Below are 27,266 nucleotides of genomic sequence, written 5' to 3' on the forward strand. Positions count from 1 at the left end.
AAAAATTTGGAAAACCATTTATCACTTACCTTCCAATTCAAAATGATGTGCCACTTTGTGTTGGTCTATCACATAAAATCCCAATAAAATACATTTTCGTTTCTGGTTGTAACATGACAAAATGTGGAAAATGTCAAGGGGTATGAATACTTTTTTAAGGCACTGTACAATAGTGTACATGTGAGAAGCTGTATACAATAGTGTACATGTGCCCTGCAAGGCATGCCAGTCTTATTATTCAAATGATGCTAATGGCTGATATCTGCTGCTTCCTCTTTGTCAGAATTAGAAGATGCAAATGAGATAACAATGGGCATTGTGCAGAAACAAGAGAACACACAAAGCCAGGTCATATCACACTCTGCTCACTTACTGACATGTAAATAGACAGAGGGCTGTCATAGAGTACGGAGCAGAGGGAGCCATCGCCTTCCATACACAGACTACATAGGGAGAAGTAGGGCTCCTCCACACTGGCTGCTGCCATCTCCTCCAAGGTGAGACTCGGTATTATTATGTCTTCTTCTAGCTCTGTGTGTTCTTACAGCAAGGACAGCGGATTGCTGGTGAATTCAGGAATCATAAGGCTTGGCAGGACTCCTGCAAAATAGTTTTGAATCAGTGACTTGGAAAGTATCAAAGCCAGAGCATCAGCCTGTGACAGCCAGATGACTAGCATTTTCAGAAGGATGGGTGAGATGGCAGCCTGCATAACGCACATCTGTAAGTACAGGCTTTACTTCAAAACCTAAATAGGTATCACTTTATTTTGTAAATCTTAAAGCCCAACTCCAGGAATTAGATAAAATCTACCCTTGCAGTCAGGCCCCTCATACTTCAAAGGGTAAATTTTAGTCTATGGAGTAGAGCAGTGGGTAATACTTAAAATCTGGCCTGTTAGTGGGTCCTTAGGACAAGAATTGAGAACCACTGGAGTAAAGGAACAGGCAGGATTACTCACCCTATCCACCCTCTGGCCAGCTCCAGCAATGCCCTCTTTTTCTTTATCCTGGTACCCCTAGATATAACGAGCATTTAAAACCCTTGCAGTGAGGGTAGCCCCATTGTAGTCAGTGCTGGAGGGGCTGTGTGAGATATCTGCAGCTGCTAGTAAACATACCTGGCACCAGTGGATCTATCACACAGCTCCACAGCAGCAAATCTTTTATTACTATCAATGAATAGTCAGAACTGTTCGAACTTTGTGGCTGTCTGATTTGCTGGTGCCATGCATGTTTACTAGCAGCTGGCACCTCTATCATACAGCCTCACCAACGTTAAATATAAAAAGCTTTTTTTCTTGCTGCCAAATCATACTTAGCTTCCCCCCTTCTATGTAATGTGAAGAAAATAGCTAGGGAGGTATGTTTACCTTGTCTGTACTGAGCTGGTAGATCTTGTTGTCCGTTGAAAATTAGATGTGCGCACTGTCTGTCCTAGCAAAGGGTAAAGGATCTCAAGGTTTGGGTGGTACATCGTATGTTATTGCACTTGAAGAAAAATGAATCCTTAGTCTAAAGCTGGTCATAGTTTGGTTCCTGCTGAACCAGCCGAATTTGGATCTGTCTATGAGCAGACTGGTTGTACTGAAGTCTGCCCATCAATCAAATTCAATACAACCAGCCTGCCAGTTTTTTCTCCTGATCACTGTTGGCAGCTATAGCTGCCAGCAGTTATCTCTGTAGTCTGCTGCTGAGGAAGGCTCCCCGCCGCAGAAAACAATAGGGCTGTGGGAGGGATTCCAATATCAACACTGATTGTGTTGATGGGGGAATCAAGCAATTTTCTTTCCTTTAACCTGTAATTGAAGGAAAGAAAGTTGCATAATGTATGGCCTGCCTAAGATTTCCCTGCTGTCAGAATACACTGATCAGCCCTGCAGGCTATAGCTGGCGGCACTGATCGTGCAGAAATTTTCCAAAATGCTGGATGATGTACAGAACTCAGTCAGTAGATCGACATCTGTACAACCAGCCTGCCCATACATGGATTGACATTTAGCCTGACCATGCTGATTTGCTTGTGCCATGCATGTTTACTAGTCCCTGCTGAACCAGACAAATTTCAATTCATGTATGTCCTGCTTAACTGTCCCTCAATCTGTCCCTTATTGCACATTGCAAGTTATTCTGAACAGCACAAGCTGCCTATAAAGTCCTAGGTATAGACCTGCTGCAAAAAATGGCTAGAAAGGTAAGAAATACATTTTTTTAATAATCTTGAAATAAGCTGTGTGAATAGAAACAGGTAACCAGCATATAGTGGGGGGTTCTCAAAATTAACAAAAGTAGACATAGGCTAGACTTGGTTGATACACAGTAACCAGCTATCAGGTTTTTATTGCTGAGCGCTATTGAGGAAATTCTTCTTCATTTTTATTGTTATCATTTTTATTGGTGTCTGGTGATCACTGACAAAAGGGACCCAGATACCAATAAAAACCTGACAGAGGTTCCCCTTTGCTCTTCCTGCCGTCATTGCCGAAGGATCTTTGGAATAAGAAAGTATTGCGTTAGTAGATCTCAACTCAAGACACCTGTCTTTCATTAACCACTTGCTCACTGGGCACCTAAACCCCCCTCCTGCCCAGACCAATTTTCAGCTTTTAGCGCTGTCACTCTTTGAATACAACGCTGTACCCAAATTAAATTTTTATCATTTTTTTCCCCACAAATAGAGCTTTCTTTTGGTGGTATTTTATCACCTCTGGGTTTTTTATTTTTTGTTAAAAACATTTAAAAAGACCGAATTAAAAAAAAAAATACAAAACCGTTTTATATTTTGTTAATAAATTTTGCAAACAGGTAATTTTTCTTCTTCATTGATGTACGCTGATGAGGCTACACTGATGGCACTGATAAGGTGGCACTGATGGGCACTAATAGGCGGGACTGGTGGGCACTGATAAGGTGGCACTGGTGGGTACTGAGAGGTGGCACTGATGGTTGGCACTGATGGGCGGCACTGAAGGGCATTGATAGGTGGCATTGAAGGGCACTAATAGGTGGCACTGATAGCTGGCACTGATGGGTGGCAGTGATGGGCACTGATGGGTGGCAGTGATGGGCACTGATAGGTGACACTGATAGGCAGCACTGCTAGGTGGCAATGATGAGGCACTGATTGGCACCACTGGTGGGCATTGATAGGTGGCACTCGTGGGCATTGATAGGTGGCACTGATGTACTGGTGGGCACTGATTGGTGGGCACTGATTTGTGGCACTGGCAGGCGGTACTTGTGGGCACATATGAGGCGGCTTCGCTTCTCCCTGCTCGGTGCCGATGTCCCTTCAACAGAGGCGAGTGATCAGCTTTTTTTTCTCCTCAAGCTGTCAGTGTGAAAAGAAAAAAAACGATTACCGATCTTCTGTTTACATCACGTGATCAGCTGTCATTGGCTGACAGCTGATCATGTGGTAAGGGGTCGGGATCGACCCCTTACTCCGATCTGTGATCACCCAGAGTCTCATTGACTCGGGTGATCACAGCGTGCACCCTTCAGGGGGACGTGGTCAGCTTGCAAAGGGGAGGACGTCTATTGACACCCTCCCAGCAAAGCAGATCCGCACTGTAGCTATAGCACGGATTTGAAGAAGTTAATTATATTTATCATGACTGGGTTGCCCATGAAGCCAACTGAGGCAGTTGTGTCAGGCGGCACACATGAAGGCACAGTGGGAGCCAGTACTGAGGTCCAATGTCTATACCGAACACGCTGTTCTGAGTGCTTGTTCAGCCCTGTGTATGCTCAGCTCATCAATTGTTATGATGCAGGTGGCTCCTGCATCACAACCACTAATGATGCCATGTGGCCTGGCTGCTTGCATCCTACCAACTAAGGATGCAATGCAGCTCTACCACCAGCATCCTGGCAATTGATGATGCTGTGTGGCCCTGCCACCAGAGCCCTAGCAACCAACATAGTATTCCCAGAAAAATCAGAACTTAAATTTTAAGACGGTGCAGGAGGCAGTCGGCGGGCGGAGCTTTTTTTTTTCTTTTATCTTTTATCAGGTCGGTGCAGCGGGCGTTGGTTTTTTTTTTGTTTTTTTTGCAAATTCTCTTTATTAAATTCAGAAAGGGTGGAGGTAACAAAACAAAGCCTATTGGGCATACCTGTCAGAGAGGTTACCTGGTTGGGCGCCGGTGCGCGCCGGGGCGCGTTGGCGCTCGTGCCTCTGTGCGTGCTGGGGCGCGTGTCCTTGGGGATGCTGGCGTGTCTGGGCTGACCAGCCGTGGCATGCGGGGTGGCGCCCGGGCGTTCGGGCGTGCGCGCGTGCGCGCGTTCGCGCTAGCGCGCGTTCGCTTGTGAGCGTTACCGTTGGCATGTCCGGTGGTGTGGGCGTGCACGCCGGTGTCTGGGGCGCGCTTGGGCGCGTGCGGGGGCGCGGCGCGCTTTGGTGAATCGGCGCGCGCACGTGCGCGGCGTTTTGGCGCCAATCAGCCTATTTAAGCCTGCCTCTACTCTGATCCGGTGCTGCCTGATCAAACAGCTCCGTGTCTTACCCCGTGATCACCTTGTCTTCCTGTATCTCAGTAGTGTTTACCCGTTGTGACCCGGCTTGCCTTTGGACCTCCCTCGATTGCTGCCTGAACCCGACCCCGGCTTGTCTGACCTTGCTTCTGCCTTCTCCTTTGTACCGCTGCTGCCAGCCCGTTGCCGACCTCTGCCTGTGTGTGACCAGCCTGATAGCTCCTGCTCAGCATCCGCTTCATCCAGCCCTGAAGCTCTACCGGTTGCCTGCCAGACCATCTTGCTCCAGGATCCTAACTTCAGGCCCTCATACCACTCCGCATTCGTGGGCCTCCTGTCTACTCTATCAGGGGCCCTGAATCGGATACGTAAGGGAGCCTACCCTCTGCCCAAGCGGACTCACCTGTCTGGTAAGTGTGGGACCTGACAGTGTCAGGCAGCCATGACTGAGTCCGGGCAGGGGGCCTCCCCCATGGATGAACTGTGCAGACATCTCGCGGGTCTTACCCAAGCTGTCAAAAGCCTACAAGAGGGCTATACCAGACTGGAAGGACAGGTCCAGGCCCTTTCAGCCCCTCCTCCGGGAGCAGCATCTGCTAACCCTGTTTCAGCACCTTCTGTAGTTATGCTTCCACCAGAACCACGGGTACCTACGCCCGAGAAGTTTTCCGGAGATCGTAGCAAGTTCCGGGCGTTCCGTAACGCATGTGAACTATATTTTGCATTACAACCCCGTACATTCTCCTTGGAGGCTACCAAAGTGGGGTTCGTCATATCCTTGTTAACTGGCGAGCCTCAGACCTGGGCCCATCATCTGCTGGAGCAAAAGGCCCAATCTCTTGATTCTCTGAGTGACTTTTTCTTAGCCATGTCTCAGCTGTATGAAGACCCTCAGCTAACAGCCACGGCAGAAGCCGCTTTGCACTCCCTTCAACAAGGCCGCAGAGCGGCCGAAGATTACGCCGTGGAATTCAGGCGCTGGAGCTCCGATACGGAGTGGAATGACGCAGCCTTGCGTCACCAGTATCGGCTGAGGTTATCAGACCCTCTCAAGGATGAATTAGCACGGGTGGGGGTACCTCAGACTCTTGAAGAATTGATCAACTTGTCAATCCAGATTGACCGCCGCCTCAGGGAGAGACGCTCTGAGAGATCTGCGGGCCACCCACGCCTCACCTGGATGTTGCCCAGGGCTCCTAGTGCCCCGAACCAAGCTCCACTTGTCCAGCCTACTCCAGCCCAGGAACCCCCTGAGCCTATGCAGTTGGGACTGCTCCGTCCATCTCTGACTCTAGAAGAGAAGACACGCAGACGCTCACTCAACCTGTGTCTGTACTGTGGGGAGCCTGGACACTTTGCAAAAACATGCCCTAATAAAAGACGTAAGTGCCTGCCGTCCTCCTCGTTGTGTGCACCTGTCTTACCCAGTGTCGGTAACCACCTAACGTTTTCCATTATATTGCAGCTACCTGGAAGGAACATCCCAGCACCGGTCATTATTGATTCGGGGGCATGTAGTGGCTTCATTGACCGGACTTTCGTTGAAAAACATCACATCCCTACCCAAACTAAAGCCCAGGGACTGGCAGTCTTTTTAGCGGACGGCTCCACCCTCCACTCCGGACCCGTTACCCAGGAAACGGTTCCCCTATTGGCCACCATTGGCCCGGAACATCAGGAACTTCTACGACTAGATGTCATCTCCTCACCCCTCTTCCCAATTATTCTAGGAATACCTTGGCTACAGGCTCACAATCCCAGTATCAACTGGTCCACGGGCAAGATCCAGTTCTCCTCTGAATACTGCAAACAACATTGCTTACGGGGGACTCCTTTAACTTCCTCCCAATGCCTGTGCATGGACTCAGAAACCAAGTCTAACCAAGATCTTCCCGAACCTTACCGGGATTTCCTGGACGTGTTTAGCAAAAAGGGGGCAGAAACTCTTCCAGCACACAGACCCTATGATTGCCCAATAGAACTTTTACCGGGTACTGAAGTCCCTTTTGGGAGGATTTTCCCCCTAACTGAGCAGGAGCTGGGCACCTTGAAAACCTATATAGACGAAAACCTGGAGAAAGGGTTCATCCGTCCTTCCACATCACCAGCTGGGGCAGGCATCTTCTTCGTGGAAAAGAAGGATCACTCCTTACGTCCCTGCATTGACTACAGGGAGCTTAACAAAATCACTATAAAGAACAGGTATCCACTACCCTTGGTTCCCGAATTATTTCAGAGGTTAGGATCTGCTACCATCTTCACTAAGTTAGACCTCCGTGGAGCCTATAACTTGATCCGCATAAGAGAGGGGGACGAATGGAAGACAGCCTTTCGTACTCGATTCGGACATTACGAGTACCTCGTCATGCCTTTTGGTCTGTGCAACGCACCGGCTACATTCCAGCATTTCGTCAATGACATCTTTCATGACCTCCTGGACTTATACGTCATTGTCTACCTGGACGATATCCTGGTTTTCTCTGCTTCCCTAATGGAACACCACCAGCATGTACGAAACGTTCTCACCCGGCTTAGACAACATGGGCTTTACGCCAAACTTGAAAAATGCGAGTTTGAGCTCCAATCTATCCAGTTCCTAGGCCTGATCATTTCCCCTGACTGCATTAAAATGGATCCACAAAAAGTATCCGCTATCCTGGACTGGCCTGCACCTATAGACAAAAAGGGAGTACAGCGTTTTATTGGCTTTGCCAATTTCTATAGGAAATTTATTAAAGGATTCTCTTCGATCATAACTCCCATTACAGAACTTATTAAACAAGGAAGCCGGTTCTGCTGGACCCCTAAGGCACAAGAGGCCTTTGAAAAACTCAAAGCGCTGTTCACGTCAGCCACCATTCTCAAGCATCCCAACCCTGCCTTGCCCTTCGTTCTAGAAGTCGATGCTTCCGAAGTTGCAGTTGGAGCTGTGCTCTCACAGAGGCAAGGCGCCAAAGCACTCCTGTACCCTGTGGGATTCTTCTCACGGAAACTCTCCCCTTCTGAGCAAAATTATGACGTGGGAGATCGGGAACTTCTAGCGATTAAAGCAGCCCTGGAGGAATGGCGTTATCTCCTGGAAGGTGCAGCACACCCCATTTTGGTCTATACAGACCACAAGAACTTAGAGTACCTAAGAACGGCCAAGAGATTAAAACCACGACAGGCCAGATGGGCACTTTTTTTTTCCCGATTTATTTTCCATATTACCTATAGACCCGGATCCAAGAATGTCAAATCCGACACCCTTTCCCGGATGTTTCCTGATTCTGAGAAGACCCTGTCTCCAGACACCATCTTGCCCTCCGGAAATTTCCTAATCCTACAGGAAGATCTAATCTCCCAAATCCGACGAGCCTCTATGGGAATGTCTCCACCTGCCGAAGCTTGTGCCAAAGATGGGCTGTTCTGGCTCAAGAATAAAATTGTGGTCCCTGAGGAGCTAAGAGTACGGGTGTTAAACTTGTGTCATGACCACAAACTTGCCGGTCACTTCGGCACACGGAAGACAACTGACCTTGTCCAACGCACCTTTTGGTGGCCTCACCTTACTAAGGACTGTAGAGAATATGTGGAGTCTTGTAACACGTGTGCCAGAAACAAAACGAGCCGGACAAGAGCATGGGGTCTGTTGAGACCATTACCAGTCCCAGAGAGACCATGGGACATGATCTCAATGGACTTTATCGTGGAGCTCCCCCCATCAGAAGGCTTTTCCTCCATTTTTGTTGTGGTGGATAGACTGTCGAAAATGGCCCATTTTCTCCCTATGAAGGGCACCCCTTCAGCCATGGAGACTGCTTCCATCTTTATTAAGGAGATTGTCAGACTACATGGGGTTCCGACCAACATAGTTTCGGACAGAGGCGTCCAGTTTACCTCCAGATTCTGGAAGGCCCTTTGTGGTGCCCTTGAAATTGAGTTGTCCTTTTCCTCGGCCTACCACCCTCAGTCAAATGGACAAACCGAGAGGACGAATCAAACCTTGGAGCAATACATCCGCTGCTTTTCTGCATTCTCTCAGGATGATTGGGCGTCCCTGCTTCCCATTGCAGAGTTCGCCTACAATAACTCACTACATTCAGCTACTAATCAATCTCCGTTTTATGCCAATTATGGTTTCCACCCATCCTTCTTGCCTGGACCATTTCCAGAGTGCCCTGTTCCCGCGGTTTCCAAAACTTTGGACTTTTTTTCAAACAACAACAAATTGCTGCAGGAAACCATGACCAAGGCTCAGGAAGATTACAAGAAAATCTTTGATAGGAAAAGACGGGGAGAACTTGTCCTGGAACCCGGAAATTCTGTCTGGTTGTCTACCGCTAATCTCAAGCTGGCCTGTCCGTCCAGAAAACTGGGCCCCAAATACCTGGGTCCGTTCCTGATTAAAAGGAAAATCAACTATGTGGCATATGAACTTGACCTTCCTAATTCCCTAAGGATACATCCAGTTTTTCATGTGTCTCTACTGAAACCGGTCACCCCAAATTTCTTTCCTGGTCTTAGTGTTGGTCCACCCAAACCTATCGTGGTTGATGGCGAAGAGGAGTTTGAAGTAGAGGCAATCCTAGATTGCAGAAGAAGACGCAATCAGGTTCAATATCTGGTGAAATGGAAGGGCTATGGACCCGAAGATAATTCGTGGGAGCCGGAAAATAATTTACATGCCAGAGAACTTCTGCAGTCTTTTAAAACCTCTCATTCCTCAAAGATGGCCCAGCTGGGCATCCGGAGTCTGCCCTTGAGGAGGGGGCACTGTCAGAGAGGTTACCTGGTTGGGCGCCGGTGCGCGCCGGGGCGCGTTGGCGCTCGTGCCTCTGTGCGTGCTGGGGCGCGTGTCCTTGGGGATGCTGGCGTGTCTGGGCTGACCAGCCGTGGCATGCGGGGTGGCGCCCGGGCGTTCGGGCGTGCGCGCGTACGCGCTAACGCACGTTCGCGCTAGCGCGCGTTCGCTTGTGAGCGTTACCGTTGGCATGTCCGGTGGTGTGGGCGTGCACGCCGGTGTCGGGGGCGCGCTTGGGCGCGTGCGGGGGCGCGGCGCGCTTTGGCGAATCGGCGCGCGCACGTGCGCGGCGTTTTGGCACCAATCAGCCTATTTAAGCCTGCCTCTACTCTGATCCGGTGCTGCCTGATCAAACAGCTCCGTGTCTTACCCCGTGATCACCTTGTCTTCCTGTATCTCAGTAGTGTTTACCCGTTGTGACCCGGCTTGCCTTTGGACCTCCCTCGATTGCTGCCTGAACCCGACCCCGGCTTGTCTGACCTTGCTTCTGCCTTCTCCTTTGTACCGCTGCTGCCAGCCCGTTGCCGACCTCTGCCTGTGTGTGACCAGCCTGATAGCTCCTGCTCAGCATCCGCTTCATCCAGCCCTGAAGCTCTACCGGTTGCCTGCCAGACATCTTGCTCCAGGATCCTAACTTCAGGCCCTCATACCACTCCGCATTCGTGGGCGTCCTGTCTACTCTATCAGGGGCCCCGAATCGGATACGTAAGGGAGCCTACCCTCTGCCCAAGCGGACTCACCTGTCTGGTAAGTGTGGGACCTGACAATACCAAGGCTTGTAAAACAGAGAACAAAATGACAATAAACCAGAACACCTAAAACCTGCCCAAGGTAACTGCACTCAAAACTGCTGGAAGGTGCTAAGATGTCAGCAAAGTTTCCTCACAGTGTTCAGAACCAAGCGAGAACAGGTACTCAGAAGCAAAGCAGTAACTAGAAAGGAGAAGTGCCCCCTAACAGAGTACACAGGGGACTTTAAGGGCAACTGTATAGAATAATAGATATATGTATATAATAAAGTAGTAGAGAATTTATTGAAAAGTATTTTTTTTAAAAGTTGGTACATACATCACCATATAGCACATAGATGAAAACAATGAATGCAGTAGGATCAAGTATTGTTTTTCTCCTGCTATATCGTCCGACGCATTTCAGGATCTCCTTTCTTCAGGGGCATTTTACGGGGAGATTTAGAATACATAAACAATATATAACAAAGCGTAACACAGCTTTAGAATCAAACAGTCAGAGACATGGAATGAGCATCGTGGGAGATAAGTTTGAGAAATGAAGAACTTACCAATCCACTGAGGTCTGCACTTAAAAACTGCCAGTTAGTCAGCAGAGATATAAATATAGGCTTATGTGTGTGTGCACATGCAGAGATTACTCATGCATGGGTTCAGAACACGGGTATCTCGGAGAGGTTCCCAAGGAGAGAAGCAAAGCAGTGCACATTATTGAAGTGTTGCCGATGATACAACAGTATCTCTGGACTCCAGATATCCCACACCTTGGAGAATTTATTAGTGCATCCCCTAGCTTTGTATGTGAATTTATATAATGGGATTGTTTTGTTTACAACAGACTTCCAATAATATAAAATAGCTTGTTTTTTTTTTTATTATTAACACTGGAGTTGTCAAAAACTGCGTGTGTGTTTATATTTCTTTTGACACTTTTTTGGTGAATTAGTAGAGGTACCCCATACTCATTCACATGGGGGGGCGAGATCTGGGGGGGTCGCGACCACCGGCCAGGGTTGTGGGGAAGAGGTCCTTGTCCCGATCAACATGGGGACAAGGTGCTATGAGGTGGGGGGGCAGAGCCCATGTTGAATGTTGATGGCGTGGGGCCTGGTATGGTTCAGGAGGGGGGCACTTGCTTGCCTACCCCCTTTCCTGGCCTGCCAGGCTGCATGCTTGAATAAGAGTCTGGTATGGATTTTGGGGACCCCACACCGTTTTCTTTAAAATTTGGGGGCCTGGTATGGATTGGGTTTGGGACCTTAACGCTGTTTTTTCATATTTTTGTAATGCTGCCAATGTTTTTTTATTTTTACATTTAGCTGTCACCGGGAAAGCCCACTGATAGCTGATGACTCATCCGTTGTTAAGGGTGTGGCGGCTGGCTTCCTGGCCCGCTCCTTAACAACCAGCTATTCATTGGACGCTGGCAGCCCCGCTCCTTAACACTGCAGTTACTAAACATAGCTTACACGCTAGGCTAAACACTGCTTACGCCGGTAAAAAAATGCTAAAAACATTCGCATTTTTTTGTCTGGCGTTTTTAAAGCAGTTTTTAGCTTTCTAGTTTTCATGAGGGCTTTTCAAGTTTGAGTTCTCATTTTCTGGGAAAAAAAAATTCTGTCAAACTGATGAGCTTTCTTGTAATGCCCTGTACACACGGTCGGATTTTCCAATGGAAAATATGTGATAGGACCTTGTTGTCGGAAATTCCGACCATGTGTGGGCTCCATCACACATTTTCCATCGGAATTTCCGACACACAAAGATTGAGAGCAGGCTATAAAATTTTCTGGCAACAAAATCCGTTGTCAGAAATTCCGATCGTGTGTACACAAATCCGACGCACAAAGTGCCACGCATGCTCAGAATAAATTAAGAGACGAAAGCTATTGGCTACTGCCCCATTTATAGTCCCGACGTACGTGTTTTACGTCACCGCATTTAGAACGATCGGATGTTCCGACAACTTTGTGTGAACGTGTGTATGCAAGACAAGTTTGAGCCAACATCTGTCGGAAAAAATCCATGGATTTTGTTGCCGAAATGTCCGATCAATGTCCGACCGTGTGTACGGGGCATTAGTCCTTAGTGATAGGTGGGCTCACTGAACAGTAGAGACTAGATGAGGTTAGGGCTTCATTGAAAAGAACAGATTTGAGTATAACTTTGGTGCTTGGTGTTTTTTCTTTCTAAAAGTAATCTCTGCTGAAGTATTTTTTTCATCACATATTTAAAATGTATTGCTTTGGTGTGTGGGACTTGCACAATTAGGACCCTATCACACCTATGTGTTTTAATGCACACCAGTCGCATGTACACAGGCTAGCCGTTGTTTTTAATGGAGCCAGTGCACATTGTTGTGATGGATTGGCGGCATGCGTTGTCTGATTTTTTTGATGCATTGATTTACATTATAGGGCCTATTGATGACAATGGCAGTGCACGAGAATGCATGACTGTGAATAATGCAGATTAAAATGGTTAAAAACACACAAGATGTGAATCCAACCTAGAGTCATGGGAATACAAATGTAACATGTTAATAGAAGATAGATTGTTATTTACATCCCAGCCTCTGACTTCAATCTCAACCTTTTGCCTTTTCTTAGATTCATTCAAATAATATAAAGGATTTAAAGTGTTACTAAACTCAGGACCCTGCATACACTATATCTGTGTTTACACACACACACACGTCCCTGTTCTGCCTCTCGTGCCCGTGATCGTTTGTGGCTGGCGGTCACCGCGACCGTCGGCCACGAGCATCGGCACTCCCGATCCTGCGAGCCGACGTATATCGTGCCGTCCTGTAAAATGACGGCGGCTGGTCAGCAGGCGGTTAACATAAATATAAACTGCTAAATACCTTTTTTTCATCAGCAATTAAAGCAGCCTTGTGACTTCAGTATCTGGTTAAAGCTTGTAGGAGGAGTTTTCATTCTGCTCTGACTGTCCTATGAGGCTGCAGGCACCCTGACGCTCTGTCTGAACAGCGCTAACTGGCCCTGTGCTGATCACATGCACCCTCCCAATAAAAAAAAAAAACTCTCTAGCAATACACTCCTAACTGAGCATGTGCAGCTTTTCCCCTAGCCTCTGTTCTATCAGGGGATGGTTAGGGGACTGTGGAAGAAGGGAAGGATCAGAGAAGACAGGTTCAAACAGCCTTTTTACACAATGCAGAGGATTAACCCCTTAGCCACAGTTAGTATAACCACATGCTTTACTGCATATCCAGACGTATTTTACTGTTGTGTGTTTAGTAACACTTTCAATGTCAACTCCAGTTTTATTGAGAGAAAAAAAGCATTCCAGCTGCTGAACTTTCCTGTTGGCCCTGTGATGGATGGGCTGATTGACCATAAACGAGTCTTAGTGGGAGGGCACAGGACCACACTTGATTTTTCCAGGAACATTTAGGATCTGCATATAAATTCAGTGCTTATATTATTATTATTATTATTATTATTATTATTATTATTATTATTATAATACAGGTTTTATATAGTGCCAACAGTTTGCGCAGCGCTTTACAACATCTCTAGATCTGCTGATCATTATTTTCTGAAGAAAACATTTACTACTGCTTTTTTTATTGCATTTACTTTTAAATTGCCTAGGTTTGTGAACCTTGTTGGTGTACTCTAAGTGCAATCACAGCTTGATAAATTAGGCCATAAGATTCAACATGTACAATTTTTACTGTTAAATGTCTCTGCCATCATACTGTGCATTCCAATAACAGTTATTATTCCATTTTCATTCAGAATATGTATGGGAGCAACAGAAAACTGTAAGTATATATTTATATATGGTTATGTTATACTAACTATAATTATCTTCTGATTATTAATATTATCTGGTTACTGTTAACCGTACACCAGCTGTATGACAACCCACATACTGTAGCTGTGTTTCTTCTTTCAGGTCTTGTCTGCCTCCACAGCCTCTGTGCAGATATGGTAATATAAACTTAAAGCAGAACTTCAGTCATTTTTTCAACTTTCCATCTATTAAATCTTCCGCTCTTGTTGTTTTAACTTTGGATAGTAAAACATTTTTGTTGTTGTCAGTAAATACCTTATACAGCCCAATTCCTGTTTCTTGTCTTGTAAAAAGCCTAGGCTCATGACATCATGGACAGCTCTCTCTCTCACTCTCGTGAGAATTTACCAGGAAGGGAGGGGGGTGAGTCATAAGAGGGCCAATGAGAGCTTCGGGGCTGCAGAGCTGGAGGTGTGCCCCTGTGTAAATCCAGGAAGTGAACAGGCAGCAGCTTCAGCTGCCCACAGTTAAAATGGATGCAGCCAGACTTGCAAAGTGGCTGGAGGGAAGATTCAGAATGGAAATGATGTTTTTATTACAAATTATGTGAGCAGACTGCAGGTCCTCTTTAACTGGCTTTCAGCCATCAAGAGTACTGTATGTATGTTAGGAGATCTAATGGTGTAAATGTGTTTTATAATGTTATGGTGTCTTTAAAGGCAAAACCTTTTTTTTTTTTGGATACAGTGATGAAGAGTTAGACCCCCTGTCATGATTTGCAGATGTCTGTGCCCCTGCTAAAGTGCTAGAGAGAATAGCCCCTCCATTTGTCCTAAAGACTATTTGCACCAAAACAGAAGGTAACAGAAAATCCTAGATTTTGGAGTTGTCATGAAATCTTCCAACGGGGACCTGTTCTGGTGACAACTCTCAAAGATAGGGATTCCCTTAACTTTCTGGAGACTAATTTCTCTTCTCAAGTAAATCACTGTTTCCATGTACTCATTGTTCAGGACTAGTTTGCTGAAAATGACAATAGAGTACCATGCCTTCCCAATGTGTATCAGCACGAGGCCTGTACAAAGACATAGTGAGCCCTGGTGTCCCTTTAACAGGGTCCTTATGTCCAGGGAACAGGAAAGACTGCACGATCATGTGACCACTGTGATTGGCTGTCACAGTGGTCACATGATCCATGGACTCCTGATCATTACTAGAGACCATGGGCTGTCTATGACAGCTCAGTCACAAGGCTGGGAGCACCTCTGGACACTCATGGAAGCATTTTTGAGGGGTGTGCAAAGCTCCCAACTGTCCCTGATTTGGAACAACATCCCTCTGTCCCTCTTCCCTCCTTATTCGTCCCTTATTTTGGTCTCATCTATATAGTTGTATATAAAATGCACTTTTTATCTTTCAAAAAATGTTTCATAGTGCTAAACCGTTCATCCAATTTCTAAGTTTCTGCTTTTGTAAATTTCAAAAGCCAATATAAGAAGAAAGTAGTGGTTAAAAAAGAAAGAAAAAAAAAGCACTTGTGTTTTTTTTTTTTTTGTATAATTCTCCTTTAAGGGGCGTGGCAGGGGGTGTGTCCTTTGCCTACATACTTTTGCTAATAGGTGTCCCTCATTTCCATCTCAAACAGTTGGGAGGTATGGTGGTGTGGGCCCAGTCTATTTGGCACTCATATATGCATTATGTGGGCAGGACGTGGTACCTCCAACCTGTAAGTGCTTGATACCCTGGGTGCATTGGGCAAACCAAATAATTTAGATCATAGAGCTAGTATTCAAAAAATGATTCCGTACAGGTATGGATCCAAAGATACACGCTTATTAAATTAAATAAAGCTGGAGAAAAGCTCAGTTTTGCCTTTTTCTGGAAAAATGAAACTAGAATACTGGTTGGTCACTGGGGAACAGAACTTCATTTTAGTTTAATATATTTTTTCCATTTTTAAAGTAAATTTGTCAGTTGAAAATAAAACCAGGCAGCAAGGGGAATCTGCATCACACATATGGATTAGGGTGTGCCCAGGCACACCCGACACACCCTGTGCGCACGCCTATGAGTACTTACCATATCAAGCGTGTTTGCTGGCAGTTTTTTCAGCGGTAGCCAGGGGTTGAAGGGGGTTATGGTCAATGTGGCAGCCAAAAGAATGAAGAGTAATTTAAAATGATCCTGTGCTTTGCCAATCGAGGATAAAGCAACAGGTTTAATTTAGTTCCACCCTTCCCAGCTGCACCCACATTCAGTTTGCTCTTTATCTGTTCTATATTGGCACCAGAGAGAGGAAAACTATTTGTAAGCTAGAAGCTGCCCAGGCATACAATGCTGTCAGGTCCAACATCCTCTAGCTCTTTCCTTCCCAGCCTGACTGTCCCTAACCTGCCCCTTTTATTCATTGAACTTGTTGTAATCATGGAGGCACAGCACCACATGTGGACAGCACCAACGGCGGTCTACATGCAAACGCAGTCTGGCTAGGAACACCGACTTCTCCAGACCGACATTAATCCATTTTCATATTTGCATAACTCCTCCCAAAAGCTTGTATCAGGACTGAGTGCTCTTACAAGGAATTACAGAGGAAGGGTGCTGTGATGATTTTATGTACCATCGCTCGCCATCACTTCCCACCAGTGTTCATTTTGGCAACAAATTTCAATTTAGTGTTAGTCTTAGGACTAAAATTGCATTTTAGTTTTAGTACCATTTTAGTCTTCTGCGGTTGTTTTAGTTTTAGTCCTATTTAGTCGACTAAATCTCCAGTACATTTTAGTCGACTAAAACCCATTTTAGTCATCTAAAACCTAATGAGTGTAATTAAATTGTAATGCATTAGTTAACAATTCTCTACAATTTCCAAACTCATTATATACTGCTGGATTGAAAAATCTAATATGTTATTTATTATGGTATTGAGGTATGAACATGCCCTACAGACCAGTGTTAATTTTGAAGTCAAATTTCTATTTAGTTTTAGTCTTATGCCCTGTACACACGGTCGGATTTTCCGATGGAAAATGTGTGATAGGACCTTGTTGTCGGAAATTCCGACCGTGTGTAGGCTCCATCACACATTTTCCATCGGATTTTCCGACACACAAAGTTTGAGAGCAGGCTATAAAATTTTCCGACAACAAAATCCGTTGTCGGAATTTCCGATAGTGTGTAGACAAATTCGACGCACAAAGTGCCACGCATGCTCAGAATAAATAAAGAGATGAAAGCTATTGGCTACTGCCCCGTTTATAGTCCCGACGTACGTGTTTTACGTCACCGCGTTCAGAATGATCGAATTTTCCGACAACTTTGTGTGACCGTGTGTATGCAAGACAAGTTTGAGCGAACATCCGTCGGAAAAAATCCTAGGATTTTGTTGTCGGAATGTCCGAACAAAGTCCGACCGTGTGTACGGGCCATTAGTCTTTTGACTAAAATGGCATTTTAGTTTTAGTCCCATTTTAGTCTTTTGACTAAAATGCCATTTTAGCTTTAGTCGTATTTTAGTCATCTCAGTTGTTTTAGTTTTAGTCGTATTTTAGTCGACTAAAATAATATTCATTTAGTCGACTAAAATTTTTTAGTCATTTTAGTCGACTAAATTAACACTGCTTCCCAGCAGCCATGACCTGCCTGCATTGCATAGAGAAGCGCAAAGACCCAGTGATGTCTAAAATAGATATAGAAGATATAGAATGAAAATATAATGTTTTATTTAAACATATTTTTAGCGGGTTGTTGATGGGAGAGGGACCAGGGAGTGCAGAATTTTAGCTTTAATAATGTGACTAGAGCTGACATAAAGTCTTTGTCTTCTTTTCAGAAAATGAAGTGATAGAGGTAAGCATCTGCTTCAATCCATATACTGCTTTTCTGTGGATAGGTTTTTATATCCACATTTATAAATACCTCCTACTTGTTCTCTAGGAGAGTGATGAGGATGATTCAGACTTGTATGAAGCCCCTCCATGCGATCTGCAGAGCAGAACATCTCACTGCATGTGGACACCCCAGGACAACCAGAGTTTATATTTAGGTAACACAAGAAAGGGGAAAAAGTAGCATGCATGGGTTCTTCAGTAATCTGCAGGCTCAGACAGCTTTCTGTAGCATTACTATGACAGACTAATATTTACAGCCCATTGGTGATGTCAGAGGTCACATTTGGTCAGGGCCCCCTATATCAAGAAAGTTCACCACCACTGGTCTAGTAGGACTTGACATGGCTGCCTTGATAAACACCTTGTGATCGTAATATATTATGTACTGATAAACAGTAGTGATGGTAATACAGTATCTCACAAAAGTGAGTACACCCCTCACATTTTTGTGAATATTTTATTATATCTTTTCATGTGATAACACTGAAGAAATGACACTTTGCTACAATGTAAAGTAGTGAGTGTACAGCTTGTATAACAGTGTCAATTTGCTGTCCTCTCAAAATAACGCAACACACAGCCATTAATGTCTAAAACGCTGGCAACAAAAGTGAGTACACTCCTAAGTGAAAATGCCCAAATTGTACCCAATTAGCCATTTTCCCTCCCCGGTGTGGTGTTGGGAGTGTCATGGTCTGGGGATGCATGAGTGCTGCCGGCACTGGGGAGCTACACTTCATTGAGGGAACCATGAATGCCAACATGTACTGTGACATACTGAAGCAGAGCATGATCCCCCTCCCTTCGAAGACTGGGCCACGCGGCAGTATTCCAACATGACAACAACCCCAAACACACCTCTAAGACAACCAGAAGCCGAGAATAAAGGTGATGGACTGGCCAAGCATGTCTCCAGACCAAAACCCTATTGAGCATCTGTGGGGCATCCTCAAACGGAAGTTGGAGGAGATCAAGGTCTCTAACATCCACCAGCTCTGTGATGTTGTCATGGAGGAGTAGAAGAGGACTCCAATGGCAACCTGTGAAGCTCTGGTGAACTCCATGCCCAAGAGGGTTAAGACAGTGCTGGAAAATAATGGTGGCCACACAAAATATTGACACTTTGGGCCCAATTTGGACATTTTCACTTAGGGGTGTACTCACTTTTGTTGCCAGCGGTTTAGACATTAATAGCTGTGTGTTGAGTTATTTTGAGGGGACAGAAAATTTACACTGTTATACAAGCTGTACACTCACTACTTTACATTGTAGCAAAGTGTCATTTCTTCAGTGTTGTCACATGAAAAGATATAATAAAATATTCACAAAAATGTGAGGGGTGTACTCACTTTTGTGAGATACTGTATATTATGTACTGATAAACAGTAAGTAAGAAAACACTCACAATTTATGACAGACACAGAGACATAAACTTATTTTTTTGTTCTTTCGTTCAGATAATTCTGCAGGGGGACCAAGTGTACACAAGCCTCCCTTACCAGACAGAATTCAACAGGTAAATTATTATTTTTAGCGCAGCTACTAACCTCTGTAACTTGGGACTTATCGATTAAAAACAATGAACATTCATTAAATAACAAGCAAAGGGAGCACCAGCCTAGCACATCACCAATAGCGGTAGTACATAGCTCCCAACTGTCCCTGATTTCGAGGGACTGTCCCTGATTTGGAACAAAGTCCCTCTGTCCCTCTTTTCTCCTCATGTGTCTCTCATTTTGGACTCATCTAGATAGTTGTATATAAAATGCACTATTTGTCCCTCAAAAAGTGATTGACAGTGCTAAACCGTTCATCCAAATTGCTGCATTTGTATATTTCAAAAGCCAGTATAAAGAAAAAGTATTGGAAAAAAACGCACTTGTGTGTTTAACTAGTATGTTTTTTGTATATTTCTCCTTTAAGGGGGTGTGGCAGGGGGTGTGCTCTATGCCTACATATATTTGATAATAGGTGTCCCTCGTTCCCATCTCAAAAAGTTTGGAGGTATGGTAGTAAATGATTATACTCAATGTTATGCCGCGTACACACGAGCTGACTTTTCGGCCAGACTGGTCTGGCGGTCCGAGTCCGGCGGACAATTCGACCGTGTGTGGGCTTCATTGGACCTGCAGCGGACTTTTTCGGTCGAAAATCTGACGGACTTTAGATTTGGAACACGTTTCAAATCTTTACGTCGGAACTGCGCCGGACCCAGTTCCTATCGAAAAGTCCGCTCGTCTGTATGCTAGTCCGATTGACGAAAACTGACGCTAGGGCAGCTATTGGCTACTGGCTATCAACTTCCTTATTTTAGTCCGGTCGCACATCATCACGTATGAATCCATCAGACTTTGGTGTGATCGTGTGTATGAAAATCCGTTTGTTCGTAAAGTCGGTCGGATAGACCGTCGGACCAGTCCGGTCGAAAAGTCCGCTCGTGTGTACACGGCATTAGGCTCATAGCATAAACCAGAAGGAGAGTTTAACCATAGCCTCAGCCTGCTGCTCTGGCTAGGCACTGATGATACCCAATAGTATGTAGCAAACACTGATGCATTTCAAGGGTATACCCTCGTCCTCAGAGCTTCGAGGTGCTTAGGTCCAATAACATTTCCAAATGCTCCTTATAACATACAGTAGGTTCACTTTAACAATCATATTAAGGAGAAACACACTGTACCTGTCCACAAAGACAAAACACTAGGTTTTACACTAGTGGATTAATTTTGTAAAAAGATGTCTATCTCTGTGCACAATCTTTACATATGTAAATAGGAAAGCGGTATGTAACTGCAGCAGCAGACAGTTGGGATTAATAAAAAAGCACAAGATTTAGGTTGGGTCCACATATAAGCAAATTGGATGCGGCTTTAACTGCATCCAATTCACATAACTTGTGAATGTGACCGGCTCTCAATGAAGCCGGTTCACACATGTCCGGTGCGGCTGCGGTGCAAATTTGAAAAGGATCCTGTGCGTTTTTGGGATCCGGTTCAGGTGCGAATTCATGCAGATATTTACACCCGAACCGGTGAACAGAAACACACCAGACTCTGGACTGCAAACCACAGCAGGACATGTGTGAACCCAGTCTTAAAGTGCCGCAGGCAAAGTGCACTACCCAAAGAAACCAGAATGAATACTGTACTGGTCTGATTTCAATACAGGAAGAAGTTGCTATGGGTTGTTGTAGATTGAACTTTGTGCGTTTCTTCTTTGACTGTCTATTACACATGTACATATTGGACTCAGTCAGAGGATGAGCCCATTACGAAAGGCAGCCAAAGCAGAGAATTAATTTCACTCTTGTGTAGGAAGCTTTGACTTGGATTTTAAATTGGATTTATAGACATGCTGCTTCTTACTTATGAGCTTGAGCCTTTTCAAGGTAGAAATACAGCTGTTGTACTGAGCTTTGAAACAGACCTATTAAACAACAGCTTAGAAACTTGCATGTGCCTCATACCTGTTTTCTTTGTTTTGTTTTGTCAGAATCATCAACAGCAGAAAACGCGTAGGTTTGGTATTCTTTCTTCAAGTGATCATGATCCGTGGTTGGTGTTGTGCAACCATTTGCAAAATTAAGGCAAACTCTTGGGTGGATGGAGCCAGAGTATTCGGTTGCCCTGAAACCCACGCATACCTACAGTATATACACCAATGTACCCATACAATGAACCCACACATTTTTTACTATGTAGCTATAGTGTGTACACCAATGTACCCCATACAATGAACCCACACATTTTTACTTCTTAGTTATAGCATATATACACTATATTGTCAAAAGTATTGGGACACCTTCCTTTACACGCACATGAACTTTAATGAGATCCCAGTCTTAGTCCGTAGGGTTCAATATTGAGTTGGCCCGCCCTTTGCAGCTATAACAGTTTCAACTCTTCTGGGGAGCCTGTCTACAAGGTTTAGGAGTGTGTCTATGGGCACTGATGTGGACAAGAAAGTTCTATCGAGTTGAAGTCAGGACTTTGTGCAGGCCAGTCAAGTTCCTCCACCCCAAAATCGCTCATCCATGTCTTTATGCACCTTGCTTTGTGCACTGGTCCAAATAATTTGGTGGAGGGGGGATTATGGTGTGGGGTTGTTTTTCAGGGGTTGGGCTTGGCCCCTTAGTTCCAGTGAAGGGAAGATTTAAGGCGTCAGCATACCAAGACATTTTTGACAATTTCATGCTCCCAACTTTGTAGGAACAGTTTGGGGATGGCCCCTTCCTCTTCCAACATGACTGCCCACCAGTGCACAAACCAAGATTCATAAAGACATGCTTGAGCAAGTTTGGGATGGAGGAACTTGACTGGCCTACACAGAGTGCTGACCTCAACCCGATAGAACACCTTTGGGATGAATTAGAGTGGAGACTGAGAGCCAGGACTCCTCGTCCAACACCAGTGCCTGACCTCACAAATGCGCTTCTGGAAGAATGGTCAAACATTCCCATAGAGACACTCCTAAACCTTGTGGACAGCCCTCCCAGAAGAGTTGAAGCTGTTGTAACTGCAAAGGGTGGGCCAACTCAATATTGATCCCTACGGACTAAAGCTGGCCATACACCTATAGATTATCTGCAGATTTTCTATGGTTAGATGGAAAAAGTGCAACAGATTTCTCCATGTTCGCTAAACTGTGTGGATGGAGGAATCTCCCACTTTTTCCATCTAACCATAGAAAATCTGCAGATAATCTATAGGTTACTGGGATATAATTAAAGGTCATGTGTGTGTGAAAAGGCAGGTGTCCCAATACTTTTGACAATATAGTGTAGTATATACACCAAAGGCAGCTAGTGTGCCTGCATCCCCCCAGCTACACAGATCCTACATACAGCTGCATGCCAAAAAAAAAAAACATAGCAGCGGAAAAGCATATTGTGGTTATATTTTTTACTCCTGGATATTGGGGTTACTTTGCACAATTTGTTTTGGATTACAGTGCAGGGAATGTGCTAGGGACCAGTTCTAAATGACATCACTGTAATAAACAGGTCATTGTATTTGCTGTAATATCCGTATGAAACTCAGGGAGCCACAGCTCAACTTCGATAGTTACACCACTGAATAAATATTCTTGCAGCTATGTTTAGCAAAAAAGGAGGTCTACTTGTGAATAAAGGGTTATAGAACATTTGGAGCGGCTATGGGCTGTAATTGTATTAAATAACTCTTCTTTGTCTTCTGTTTCAGCCCTGAAACAGGCTAGGCCTCCACCACCCTGCAAACGTGCCGTACCTCTGCCCCTTCCTGATCGCAGGATGTCTCTTCCTTGCACTTCCATATGTTCACCACCACCAACCTTAACCAATTTCCCCAGAGGCATGGATGGTAAGCTGGGCACAAATCACATTATCTCTAGAGACACTGTAACCGCTTCAGCTAAGACACAATCATATACATTAGGCTTATGAAATTAATGTCTTTAATGTAGCACTGCCCCCTTGGGGACTGATGAGAATTACCTGCTCATCTGCATGGCCATAACCAAGTGAACCTTTCAACCCACCTGACACTCTGGGTTCAGACATCCTTGTAGCGCTGTGTTGCAATAATCAAACAACTCAGTATAATTCGATTCTGAAATACTTTACTCGGACCCAATAAGGTAAAGTTACTTCAAAGAGAGGGGTAATAAATCTGCGTCGAGATAACAGCGTCAACTCAGCGAGCAAATTTCTCCCAAAGACACAAACAATGATTCAGCTACAACAATATTATATACATATATATGTGTGCACTCCCTTTTTCATCAGAGTTCATCTCCTAGTGGATGTTTCAGTTAACTACTTATGCGGCACTATAATGAAGATGTAATCCAGCCAGCCTATGCTATCCTAATGAAAAGAGCAGGCCTACAAAGTAGTAGTATAGAGGCCTTCCTGTAAGTAATGGCAAAAGAGTTCCTCGTTGCAGATCTGATGTTCTTCGCTAGATAGTTGGAGCTTGTTAACTGTAATCCGTTTGGGTTTGATGAAAGCAATAGATTCCTAGTGGGGAAGATCTAAAGGTGTCTAAGCACAAAGTTCAAGCAATGCAGTAAAGTGTTCTTGGGATAAAGATGTCTGTGCAAAGTGTCTCTGTAATGGTGATAGATAAAAGTCTAGCAATTTGCCCTTTCACCAACGACCAAATCACTCCGATGTCTTCTGTACAGGAACTCGTGTAGCGGCACTCATGCAGCGGATTAGCTATCTCGATCTTCCGAAGTGAAGCTTGCTTACACGCACCCACACCGACATGCAGGGGATCTGGGTGATGTTGACGACAGGCAGTGGCGTCTCCAGCTTTCATATTTAGGGGGGGCACATGGGGGGACAGGGACAAAAGTAGGGGGGCCAACTATAAAAATGTGTGTGTATATATATATATATATATATATATATATATATATATATATATATACACACACACACACACACATCATACAGTGCCTTGAAAAAGTATTCACACCCCTTGAAATTCTCCACATTTTGTCACGTTACAACCAAAAACATAAATGTATTTTATTGGGATTTTATGTGATAGACCAACACAAAGTGGCACATAATTGTGAAGTGGAAGGAAAATGAAAATAGGTTTTCAAAATTGGCACCTGGGGTGGATCCTATATCTGGCATCCCCCCCCCCAGGCGGACAGGCAGCGCACCGTATGTCAACGTCAAGTGATGTTAGGGTAGTATACTGCCAGATTGGGATGATATAGTGCCAGGTTAGGTGATAGTGTCAATTTAGGTGATATATAATAGTGCCAGGTTAGGTGGTAGTGCCAGGTTAGGTGATATACAATAGTGCCAGGTTAGGTGATAGTGTCAAGTTAGGTGATATATAATAGTGCCAGGTTAGGTGGTAGTGCCAGGTTAGGTGATATACAATAGTGCCAGGTTAGGTGGTAGTGGCAGGCTAAGTGGCAGTGCCAAGTTAGGTGGTAGTGCCAGGTTGAGTGGTAATGCCAGGTTAGGTAATAGTGCCAGGTTAGGTAATAGTGCCAGGTTAGGGTGGTAGTGCCAGGTTAGGTAATAGTGCCAGGTTAGGTAATAGTGCCAGGTTAGGGTGGTACTGCCAGGTTAGGTAATAGTGCCAGGTTAGGGTGGTACTGCCAGGTTAGGTAATAGTGCCAGGTTAGGGTGGTAGTGCCAGGTTAGGTGGTAGTGCCAGGTTAGGTAATAGTGCCAGGTTAGGTAAAAGTGCCAGATTAGGTAATAGTGCCAGGTTAGGTACTAGTGCCAGGTTAGGTGGTAGTGCCAGGTTAGGTGATATACAATAGTGCCAGGTTAGGTGGTAGTGCCAGTTTAGATGATATACAATAGTGCCAGGTTAGGTGGTAGTGGCAGGCTAGGTGGCAGTGCCAGGTCAGGTGGTAGTGCCAGGTCAGGTGGCAGTGCCAGGTTAGGTAATAGTGCAAGGTTAGGTAACAGTGCCAGGTTAGGGTGTTAGTGCCAGGTTAGGTAATAGTGTCAGGTAGGGTGGTAGTGCCAGGTTAGAGTGGTAGTGCCAGGTTAGGTAATAGTGCCAGGTTAGGTAATAGTGCCAGGTTAGGGTGGTAGTGCCAGGTTAGGTAATAGTGCCAGGTTAGGTAATAGTGCCAGGTTAGGGTGGTAGTGCCAGGTTAGGGTGGTAGTGCCAGGTTAGGTTGTAGTGCCAGGTTAGGCAATAGTGCCAGGTTAGGGTGGTAGTGCCAGGTTAGGGTGGTAGTGCCAGGTTAGGCAATAGTGCCAGGTTAGGTAATAGTGCCAGGTTAGGTGGTCGTGCCAGGTTAGGTAATATACAATAGTGCCAGGTTAGGTGGTAATGCCAGTTTAGGTGATATACAATAGTGCCTGGTTAGGTAATATACAATAGTGCCAGGTTAGGTGGTAATGCCAGTTTAGGTGATATACAATAGTGCCAGGTTAGGTAATAGTGCCAGTTTAGGTGGTAGTGCCAGGTTAGGTAATATACAATAGTGCCAGGTTAGGTGACTACTAACTCTGAGGTGGAGCATCTTATTACTGTTGCTGCTTGTGCGGGTGGGATGTGTACTGCACCAATCATATGGGATGAATAGAGGAGGAGAGTAAGCAGGGATTGGTGCAGTACACATCCCACCCACACAAGCAACAGCAATGGTAAGATGCTCCACCTCGGGGGTTATTTCTTAAGCCCTGAAAAAAATGGGGGGCGGGGGGGAGAGATGGGAATGAGAACCATGGGGTGGGGGAGGAGGAGGAAGGGCGGGAAGCAGAGATGGGTATGAGATAGGGGATGGGTAGAGGAGAACTGGAATGAAAGAGGAGGATCCTGGTCTGTAGGGGAGTGAGGGAAAGTGTCAGGAAAAGAATTGGGCCGGCCGGCTGGGGTAGAGGCTGTAAATCAGCAGGGCTGCGAGATGTCGGCAAACCGGCTGGGAGAAGGGAGCAAGGGTTAACAACGATCTGAGAGGCAGTATGACAGGCAGAGATAGATCTGTGTGAGGATGGAAAGGAGCAGGACGGGATAGTAGTGGCTGAGGTGGGGAGGAAGATGCCAGGGAGGGAGAAAGCACTGAAGACATCTTAGAGACAGATAACAGAACTCACCTGTAGTGTAGCAAGAGATGGTCAAAGTGCTAGAATACTGCTGGGAGGAAACTTCTAGGGCCCTCCATGCCCCAAGGACCCCTGGGCAGTTCGCAGAAGAGGATGTGCGTTAAGACAGCCCTAAGAAGGGGCTCCTTCCCCTACTCTGTGTCCTGACAGATCCTGTTTTGTGGCAGAGGCTGTGCTGTGGGGATGCCCGGATAGGGAGGCAGATCGGTGCGCTGTGACAGTCACAGAAAGATGCTGTGTGTGTCTCTCCATCCTGTCGGCTTTCAGCTGCTGGATTAATTGGGGGGGGCACATGGGGGGGCCCAGTAGGATGTTGGTGGGGTCAGGGCCCCCTGTGGCCCCAGGCTGGTGACGCCTCTGACGACAGGATGTCCAACAGCGAATAACAGAGCTAGGCCCCTTAGACTTTGGGTTGGAAATAGGACTCTGCGTGGTAGGCCGCAAGCCCTCTCCCTGTTACATAGAGAGGTTTGTCTTACGTCAGGCCCAGGAGGAAGAGACCCCGTGCGTGCTTTTTGGCTCCTTTTATAGCTACTCCCAGCAATCTTCATGTTACAGCAAAAATTCCTGGAATGTGTAGTCTCAAGATACATGGGTGCAAAGCAACTCTCTGAAGGAGAACTATACATCCCATAATTCACTTTGTTGGGCACACAAATATGAGGTCACTGGTTACACCGATTATTACATGGACAATCAATGTCTAGGAACACTGAAAGGTACAGTGTTTTCTGCTGGTAGTTCATGTCGCTACATTAAAAATTTGTAAACATTCATTTCAAGCTGACATCCCATCACATGCATCATTAAATTAGTACTGTAGATACAGTATTTGAGATAAAAATGGCTATAGTTTACTGAGCAAACTTCCTCTTCAGTATTGCCATTACTTGCTGATAACATAAAGCAGTACGTTACATAGCAAAATAAATGTTCACAGTGGAAGGGTTATAAATGTTGATGTGATCTGGTCTTCCTATCAGCAATCGTTAATTGCCTATAGAAAGGAGAGGAGGAGGGAGGCATGGG

At 45.4% G+C, this 27,266-nt stretch overlaps 1 protein-coding gene across 2 annotated transcripts in view; it reads left to right on the plus strand.

The window, feature by feature from the left end:
- Positions 1–336: 336 nt before the first annotated feature.
- Positions 337–27,266, plus strand: part of SH2D6 (SH2 domain containing 6) — a 73,747-nt gene continuing 46,817 nt past the window's right edge. The window contains exons 1-8 of one of the 2 annotated variants that reach the window (XM_073622086.1): positions 337–497; positions 13,775–13,800; positions 13,935–13,969; positions 17,605–17,621; positions 17,709–17,817; positions 19,120–19,178; positions 21,155–21,176; positions 22,864–23,001. In XM_073622086.1, the coding sequence (XP_073478187.1) occupies positions 13,778–13,800; positions 13,935–13,969; positions 17,605–17,621; positions 17,709–17,817; positions 19,120–19,178; positions 21,155–21,176; positions 22,864–23,001 (403 nt within the window). In that variant the 5' untranslated portion in view covers positions 337–497; positions 13,775–13,777. The remainder of the gene's footprint in view (positions 498–13,774; positions 13,801–13,934; positions 13,970–17,604; positions 17,622–17,708; positions 17,818–19,119; positions 19,179–21,154; positions 21,177–22,863; positions 23,002–27,266) is intronic. The other variant, XM_073622085.1, reaches the window with a different exon arrangement.

This window comes from Aquarana catesbeiana, linkage group LG03 (genome assembly GCF_042186555.1).
Source record: "Aquarana catesbeiana isolate 2022-GZ linkage group LG03, ASM4218655v1, whole genome shotgun sequence".
NCBI classification, from domain to species: domain Eukaryota; kingdom Metazoa; phylum Chordata; class Amphibia; order Anura; family Ranidae; genus Aquarana; species Aquarana catesbeiana.